Source organism: Pundamilia nyererei, unplaced genomic scaffold (genome assembly GCF_000239375.1).
Source record: "Pundamilia nyererei isolate P.nyererei 1_Seehausen unplaced genomic scaffold, PunNye1.0 scaffold00070, whole genome shotgun sequence".
NCBI classification, from domain to species: Eukaryota; Metazoa; Chordata; class Actinopteri; order Cichliformes; family Cichlidae; genus Pundamilia; species Pundamilia nyererei.
Window position 1 is genome coordinate 1,666,796 of NW_005187471.1, and position 9,784 is coordinate 1,676,579.

The following is a 9,784-nucleotide window of genomic DNA, read 5'->3' on the forward strand; positions in this document are numbered from 1 at the left end:
ACCTACAGCCTAGAGCGTCCTGGTGCCACGTGCATTTATGGACACTCTTATGTTCGAACAAGGTGTTCGTTATGGCGAAATTGTGAAGTCCAATAACAAAGCACCGCTCGGGTTCAGATCTGGGAGGCCGTTCCTCCCAATCACGCCCCTCCAGGTCTCGACTGTCGTTACCCACGTGAGCATTGAGGTCTCCCAGCAGGACAACAGAGTCTCCAGGTGGAGCACCTTCCAGCCTTCTTTTCATTAGGGTCTTCTGAATCGCTCTTTGTCTGGTCCCTCACCCAGGACCAATTTGCCATGGGAGACCCTACCAGGGGGCAAAAGCCCCCAGACAACATAGCCCCTGGGATCCCTGGGACACACAAACCCCTCCACCACAATAAGGTAGCGATTCAAGGAGGAGATAAACATTAAATTTAGTCACATTGAAACAGCTGCACAAATCAGCATATTTATTACCAAAGGCTATTTTACAAAGCCACCAAGCATGAAGCCACACAATGAACTGAATTGTAACACATGTTTAAAAAGAAAAGAATGTGAAACATGTGTGCCTAATGTTGACTATATTTTGCATTTGCAGCTGTTTTTTAAGGAGGCAGGATCACATTTAGCATTTAAGTTAGACATGTTTAAAACATGAGGCTTGCACAGCTTGCTTCATTGCCACACAATGCCTTGTAACCTGAGGCACGGAGCCAACTGCATCACCTAGATTAAAATGGTCCACGTCACAACAACACTGCTACCTCCTCCTCATTCCAACTTTATTCCACCTTTATCGTTATCTTTATCTTTTTAGATCTCTGCTTTCTTTTTTATATATTAATAAATTGCTGCAGAATTTGTGAAATTTGACCTGCTATAGTCCAGTCAATGTTTTTTCATCCCGAGACACTGTATAAAAATGACATATAAAAAAAGAATGAAATAATTTGCAAAATACATTACATTAAAACTGAGAAAATTGATTGTCTTGTCAAAGGACATTTCAAAAAAGTTGGGACAGGTGTTTATCGTGCTACCAACACTGTAAGTGTTCTGAAAGCCAAATCTTCCCACTGTTACTTGCTTCATGATTTCAGCTGGGCTCAGTTTTTTCTGTTTTTCTGAGCTTACCCCATATTTCCACTGGTTTATCAGTCTGGACTATACATGTAGGCCAATTTAGCACCCTGACTCTCACTGGGTGAGAAAATGATTGTCTGACCAAGATAACTGGATAACAGCAAATGTTGCTCCAAATATCATTCAGGATTAATTGTGTCTCAAGAAGCACCAATATTTAGTCAGAGGTCAAACGACCCAGCTCAGTCAAGTCTGCACTGATTCTGGATCACTTTTGATTTAGCCCCGAATTGTTTTCACTGACAAAGGATTCGGATCCCTTGCAGTGACGTCCACAACTTATGCAGGGAACCGTTTTAAGATTCTCAAACAGTGAGACTCGAACAGTCTTAATGATCATGTTCAACTAGGTGCTTTTTTAGCTTTACAAAAGTTTTCAGTCAGTTGCAAATTTTTAAAAACATGTTCCTCGCTTCACATTTCAAATGAGCCTAGTGTTGGAGATAATTGCACTTCTTTAACAGTAAAATTCACTTGAGACTACTACTTGAGAATGTTGTCGCATATTGTAATTATAATGTGAGAAAAGAACAAAAATAATGAGCTTACTCCCAGTCCCATGCAGGCTGAAGGGCTTAAGATCCTGAGCAAAGCCAGAGTTGAAAATCAGCTTGCTGAGGGTCAGTTCTGTACTCCTTTCTTCCGTGTTCTCCTTTCCACACCACTTTTTTTCACCCTCTGTTTTTTTTATTAACCCTTTTCGTTCTGTCCTTGCAACCTTTTTTTTTTTTAACTTTCCTTCTCTCCTTTTCTCTTTGTTTACCTCTGAGCTTGTTCTTCTCTCATTTCTCCCATCGTATCAGTCAAAAAGACTTATACGGTGTCATAATCAGGCAGAACAAAGACAAGTTTGTACAAATCTTCCCTTCTTGACTAAGATGAACTAAATGCATTTTTATCTCTGATCACTAAGATACAGTATTTACTCCCTGCATCCACACAGACCAAGGAGTCCATCATTCTGTTTCCCCTTTGAGTCTTTTCTTCCTCTGACACTTGATCGGCCTGTTTTCACTCGGTGACTCTGATGTGCTCTCCGGTTACTCTCAGGTAAGCACTCCTCTGTCAGCTGCTGACGTATGAGCTGCTGTATTGGTTTAGTTGGTAGTGTAAAAGTGTACCAGCCATCAAAGACTTTCTCAAGGGCCTCCTGCATTATTCACTTTATCTAAAAGCACATACACAAAAAGGTGAACCAAGTAAAAGCCACACAGATATACAAAAGTACACAGAGAGACTCAAATAGCTTGGAGTTATAATACAGGGTACATTTAAAATTCAAATTGTTTGCATTATTTGAGCATGCGGCTTATAGGCTGCTTTTACTTTAGCAGCTGTTATTGTTTTGCTAATGATATTAAGAGCTACGTGTGTATTATTACTTGATTTTAAGGCCCCAAATTATTAAAGATCATCAAACTTTCATTTGTTACACAGAATGCAGGCATGACAACATCCAATAAAAATCCAGATTTTTTTGCTCATCAGAACACTAAAAGATTCAAATCTCACTTTTTGTAGACTTAGTCTAATCATTTGTCATCATTTTCTTTTAAATAGTTGCCAATCTATCACATGTTAATGTGTATATCAAACAAGTTCAGTCCCTTTGGCCAAATTTTGAAAATGTCCCTTCAGTAATTAGTGCATTGGCAGTCAACATTCTGCACTCTTACATGTTTGGACTATTAGCTCATAATAGTTAATGTAACTAACTTTTATGTGTTGCTGTGAAAGTATCACTAATGAGACAGCTTACTGACTTGTGTGACTATTATATGACATATTAGAGCAACCATTCTCCCCATAATTGTCTCTTGTACACAGAAACAGTTTTTTAATTAAAGTGGGGCAAAACACATACTGATCAAAGCTTGAAATAGTTATTTAAGTGGATATTTTCTAAATGGTCTGTTCACTGCTACTGGTGCTTGAACTGAAGCCCAGCATGAAAACAGAATCAAGTGAAACACACAGCGTATTTCATGCTTAGAACAATATTTTAAGCCTCCTATCAGTTTCATTCGAATGCATTTTGTACCTGACTAGGATAATGTCCTGGGGGTCACTGACCCACACTTGTTTTAAGGCTTTGGCTCGTGTTACAGCTCATGTGATTAGTTGTGGGTCAGCAACCCTCAGGACCACCTCTAACGGGCCAACTGCACTAATGCCTGAGACTCTGCATCAGCTGTTTTTAGAAATGAAGAAGCCTCTTAGAAGGTGAAAGGGAGGTGGACGGTCTTCATCAGCCAAAAATCTGTCCAGCTGTCTTTTTTTCAAGCACTCAAGAATAAAGGAAATTTAGAAAAACACCAAAAAGCCAGTGCAAATAAGAGACAGTTACTTATGTTTATTAAATGTATTGCAGACATGTATTGCATCAAAACAGACAGAAACTTTACTTTGTTCATTTTACAGTAGTAGCGCCATTAAAGGTGTGCGTTTGAGCCTTTCATGCTTTGTTCCATTGTAATGAGGATGTGTTACCACGGTGAGGCAGTGCTGCTTCAGTCTTAATGATCTGACATCTGACACTCAACTACTTAGCAGCTGAAGTACAAAGGATCTCCCTGTTTTTGTTGGAAAGATGGACAAATATAGCGAAGGTCATTTCTGACACTCTAAGGCTTATTAAGCCTCGAACAAAATCTGGATTGTAGTCAGGACTGTAAGGAAAATTAAAGTTTAGCCTAAATTAGGTTGTGTTACTACCCTGTGTCCTTGAATTATATAAATCACCAGATCATTTTCCTGCAAAGGTAAGATTACTGCAGATATTCTTTCCTGTAAAAGCTGTGCATTGGAAACTATTATCACCAAAATGTACTTAAGAGTCAATTTGTTCAATCAGGCATGATTAGCCCTGACAACATTGGAGTGTGTGTATGTATATATATATAAACTTAATGAATGTTACTCTATTAAGGTATGAAATGTAATGAAATGTTGCTCATTTGAGTGTAGTCTTAAGCATGTCATACTCAAGGGTAGAATTCCAGCAAAACAAATGTCTGTCTACATTACTGAAGTGGAGAACATATTTATATACTTATTTAAAAGCAACAAAAGAAATGTGTAGTGGTATAATTATTGCATATTATAATGCATATATAGGTGAATACTCTTATAACACACAAAATACATAATTTCACACAAAATTCGTAAAATTAATGCATGCTTAAATTCACAGCCATCTACGTTTTAGGCTGCAGAACAAAATACCTAAAACAAACAAACAAACAAACAACGAAAAAAAAAACCCCTGTTACTTCCTGATTTCAGCAGAAGTTTTGTCTCTGAGAATTTCGGCAGAAATAACTCTGCCCTTCGACTAAAGCCAGTTCCCATTTATAACCTCAGCAGCGGAGTATAATGGTGTCATTATGTCAAAGTGAAAGTGGTGCTCTTCCATGGACATCACCCGAAGGACTGCAGCGTCATCGTTTCCATGACAACGGACGCTAAATTTTCCTTTAGGATGACGTATGGGAATACTTATGATGTTTGGGACTTACACTTTCACCTTTGCATATTAATGTCAGACTGTAAACTTTATATAGTTTGCCCCATTTAATTAGATTTTTAAAAAATGAATTCTCTAATTTCATTTTTATTTTAAACATATGAAAAAACGTAACTCAACATCGGGAAAAATCAGCGTGCTGTATTCGTACTTTAGCTAATAACGCATTTCCGTTTAATTATTATTATATTAATAGTTCATACATTTTTTTTATTTTTTACAAAAAATAAATAAAATATGACCCTTATAATGACCTAAACAACAGAATACTGTTAAGTACACACTAATCTAGTCTTTATTAATCTGTTAATTTGTAATCTATTATTATACTAATGGCGCTGTGCTTTTACCCATCCTTAATTACCTAACTGATTAATTATTTTTTTTAAAAAGATGGCTTTTGTCTGTGATGAAGACCATCACAAATAAAGTTTTACGGAAAGAGACAAACGTAGGGGGCCGTGTCGGCTGTCAGTGGTCACATGACCCGGAAAATGTGGGGCTTAATTCCTGTGTTGGACTGCTCCCAGCTGCTGCGCTTCTGCCCTTCGCAGTGCAAGCCCTTCGTCTTCCCCATCACGACCCCCGACCCTTGGGTGGACCCTCCTAAGCACACCATGTCGGGTAAGAGACTGGCCGACTCTCTCAGACGTTACACTGACATCGGAATCCGGTCGCACCGCACCGGACCGGTCCGGAGCTGAGCTGCACGAACTGCATGCATCCTCCGAAATATCAACGCGTACTTGTCAAACTCTGGGGCTTTAGAGCGGCTGCAGCACCCGCTCCCACGCTCATGTGGTGCACAGAAGTTGCGATTTAGTGTTTTAAATGGTTGTGTAGTCATAGAGTTGCTTTGATGAGTTTCTGCAGAGGTTTGGACCAAAGTAAAGCTGGCGATGGTGAAAAGCAGCACATCCGGTCACAAGCTTCAAAATCGGAGTAGTTTTAAGCGATTAAAAAGGTGCAAACGTACAAACAACTACGGATCTAACAAACCGTTGTTGTTGTTTTTTTAGTTTTTTTAAATTCACCTTTATTTCAGGCAACATTAGTCCATATAAAAAAAAACAACCCAAAAACGTCAAGCAGACGAAACTATCACAAAATATGCAGACACTTGTTACAATGTTTAGAAAAGCGGGAGGTGTACCTTGTGTCACCACGTGTTATAACAGTCAAAGCTCTTACTGTTGAATTTATTGACTCATTCAAACGCCACATAAATTTGTACATATGCCTCAGTAAGGCATGAAAAGGATTCTTAAAAAGATGAGACACCTGCAGTTTTTTCATTATTGCTTTACTGTAATTTTAAAGTCATTTTAAAACAATCGGTCTTCAAAGTTATGCTACTTTATATATACAAGCAGCATAAATATAAGGATATTGAATACTGACACGTGAGGTGCTTAGATCAAAATATAGCCTTAAATACAATTACTACTGTAGTTGCTCCCTATCAGCTAACATTTTTAGTCTTACATGGATGTTTATTAGTGTTAATTAGTATGCCCATAGCTGATAAGTACATCTGGATTTCACAGGGTGGGCATGTGGGAATTCCCTGTGTTACCTCACCCACAGTCATGATTTCATCATACAAACTGTAGTGAGTTGGATGAGCCTAGGACCAAGACTGAAAGCCAGCTGGTGGCATATTTACAGTACACAAATGTGAGTGGTTTTGGTATTTTATTTTTCACCAAAAGTTTGTACAACTACTTGTAGAGAAGCATGAGGCTGTATCCATGCAGTGATTAGTCTGTAGCCAGAAAACTGAACAAGTTTTGATCTGCAAATCTGCTTTTTGCATTTTTAGATATATTTTTTTCTTTTTCAGTAAAAATCAGTGTGCACAGCAAAATGTAATACTTGTTTAGAAGCCGTGTAAACCTTTTCAGTCTGTTTTTGATTGTTTTGTGGCTCGCCCTCCCCTCTACTCAAACAGGTAACAATTTTCTCTAGACTTTATCCCTCAGCGTCTTACGTGTGCTTTTATTTTTTTAGAAATACATTGTTAACTTCCTGTTTTTGTTCAGTTAACTCTCAATGTGGACGTGCGCTGCTGTATGTAGGCTTGAAGTTGTCCCCTCCCCCTTCCTGTCAGTACACTAAAACATCTTTAGTGTCTCTCTGTGTGTTACTGTGAAAGTCTTAATGTGGCTAACGATTTAATATGGACCATATAGTTATATAATTACTATTATAATGTGTGTACAACACTGTAACACTAACAGTTAAATATGTATGCAATTGTCTGCTTCCAGTACAGGTTACTCATGAAACAAGCAACTGCAACACAAAGGTTTGGGATCACGTGTTCTTTAAAAGAAAGCCATACTTGTTTTCATCTAATATAATCATTGCACATTGATTGCAACAGTTCTGATTAGTTTATATCAAATAAAGACAAATGTGATTTTCGTAAACAAAGGAGGCTTTTGAGCAGACTTCACATTTTAAACTGGGTAATCACCATTCTTCACATCATACCTAGAGGTCACGAGGCTTCATGTAGCCACGTTTAACCCTGTGAGAATGCAACACATGCTTCCTGTACTGCCCTGTAGGTGAGAGAAGCCTTTCTTGTACGCTGAAACAGTCCACTTAGAATTCCTTGAATAAGATCTTAGCAACTGTACAACACAGCCACGTGGGTCAGGTTTCCCAGAAGCCCCCTGACAGCTCATACGTTCAGCTTGATAAATGCTCTCAGCTGGCTCCAGGCCTGCTTTCACTCAACATTGCTTGCCCCCTGTGGTTGCTAATTTATGCTCTGGGGACTCATCATACGCTGACCTTTGCATAACTGGTTTTAGGATGAATAAAATTCGATAAAATGAATTGTATTGATGCAGGAGATTACCGTAATTGCAGAAGGGGATCATGAGGCTTCAATTGATGTCTGCTTTAGAGGAAAAGTGGAAGCGGGGCCACGGGTTTAGTTGGTTTTACTCAAAATTAGTAATACTGCTTCTATTAGTAGTAATACTTTTTATATACATTTATGTAAATGTTGTGGTGAAAAGGGCAGCTTTTTAAGACCTTCACTAGAAAAGAAAACAGAATCTTAAGAAACTAAAGAAAATAAAACGAAATCAAATGCAGTCTTCAAGGATAATTCACCTCTTACTTAATTTAATACAGAGTTGAATGAAAAGACCTGTGGGATCTGCTGTTGACATAATAAAATGCACTTTTTCCTGTCTTTTTGCAGAAAGATGGTATTTAAGACATTCATATTTAAAGTTGTCGGAATGTATAAAGGTTTTTAGCCTGTGACTGAAAGACACATGAAGTTATGGCAGTAATGTTATGATGCATTATTCTTCTGGCTCAGTGTGTGAATGTGTGTGTTTCCGCAAACAGACCAAGCTTTTGTGACACTGGCCACAAATGACAGCTATGCAAAGGGAGCGATGGTCCTCGGCCAGTCGTTACGAAGCCACAACACAACCAGGAAGCTGGTCGCTCTCGTGGGGCCACATGTTGCAGAACCTTGCAGGTAACAGCATCAGCTGTTTAGCCATTACCGGAGGATAAGAGGTGACATACATGCTGATGTAAATCATACCGTCTGCTCTATAGAGATGTGCTGCGCTCCATTTTTGATGAGGTGCATATGGTGGACGTGATGGATTCAGGCGATTCAGCTCATCTGGCCTTGATGAAACGTCCGGACCTGGGGGTGACGTTCACCAAACTGCACTGCTGGACGCTCACGCAGTACAGCAAGTGTGTGTTCATGGACGCTGACACACTGGTGAGAAAGAGATCTGTTAACAGCACAAAAACCACACAGCACTGGCTCTTTTTTGTAGCGATGTAAAGACACAGTGGACATCTAAAATACTTTTCCTTCTCAAACCTCTCCCGTTTTTATAAATGATTCTTAATACATCTATATTTATGCATTCAGGTGCTGTCCAACATAGATGAACTCTTTGAGAGAGAGGAGTTATCTGCTGCTCCAGATCCTGGTTGGCCAGATTGTTTCAACTCTGGGGTATTTGTCTTCAGACCATCCAATGAGACCCACGAGAAGCTCATCACATTCTGTGGTGAAAATGGCAGCTTTGATGGCAAGTGAATATGTGTAAATACATCCAAACATAATATCGTCTACAGTGAAAAGTAAGGGCCAGCTGTGGTCCTTCTTGTCTTATCGTGCTTAAACTCTAACAGCTAAACTGCAGATAAAAAGTTTACAATTTCCATTATTTAACCTGCTTATCTGCAAATTATAACAACAGTAAAGGTGATGAGAGCTATTTCCTCATTGCTGTAGTTATATGCTCATCAAGCAAAAGGAAGCCATTCCTGAAGTAAATCTCTGGGAATCATGAATATCTGTTTAAATCACTGCTGCAATATATCGAGTAGCTGTTAACAACTTATATGGTTGAGATCACTGTTCCTGGCACCATGATGGAGAAAAATATTTATATTTTTCAGTAAAAAGTGGTTTCCAAATGTCTCCTTAGTGGCCTTGTAGGCAGCCTTTTGTGGGAATGGCTGGTGGTATTTAGTGTGAACACTAAACACTCTCACCTCTCGAAAGTAATAGGAACTCAGACTTATCTGTCCGCAGAATGACTCGTTGCAGAGGGTTTCTTTGAATAAACAAGTTTGAGTATCTGAATAAACTGTTTGCGTACACCGTCCACTATTTGGACAGTGTATGAACGTGATGGAAAAGGGCACCAGAATAAGTGTTTTCAGCATAGTTTAAGTTCGAAGAGATTTTTGTTAACCTTTTTACTTTTATTTTACTATGTCGTTTCAGGAAGTCCCATATCAAAATCAATGATTTAGCTAAGGTAGCAACCAAAGCAATTCCCAAATCAATTAAAAACAAAAAGAAATCAAGTGGACGAAAGATCAAAGCTACTTCTATGATCAGAATAGATTCTGTGACGCAGTAAATAGCTAAATCATAGAAATCTAAAAAAGCTTTTGCCATATGTTGTTACTCATTGTATCTTCCCACAGCGTTGTCAGCACACCCTTTCAGCTTCTATTTTGACATGTCAGATAGGACACAGCCTGTGGGAATGTACAGAATGCAATGGTGGTGGGTATTCTTGTATCTACTATAGTGGGTGTGTGTGTGTGTGTGTGTGTGTG

General features: G+C 38.8%; 1 protein-coding gene across 1 annotated transcript in view; it reads left to right on the plus strand.

The window, feature by feature from the left end:
• Positions 1–5,118: 5,118 nt before the first annotated feature.
• Positions 5,119–9,784, plus strand: part of LOC102197966 (glycogenin-1-like) — a 12,053-nt gene continuing 7,387 nt past the window's right edge. The window contains exons 1-4 of the mRNA XM_005736628.1: positions 5,119–5,278; positions 8,027–8,162; positions 8,246–8,420; positions 8,577–8,739. Coding sequence (XP_005736685.1) covers positions 5,137–5,278; positions 8,027–8,162; positions 8,246–8,420; positions 8,577–8,739 — 616 coding nt within the window. The 5' untranslated portion in view covers positions 5,119–5,136. The remainder of the gene's footprint in view (positions 5,279–8,026; positions 8,163–8,245; positions 8,421–8,576; positions 8,740–9,784) is intronic.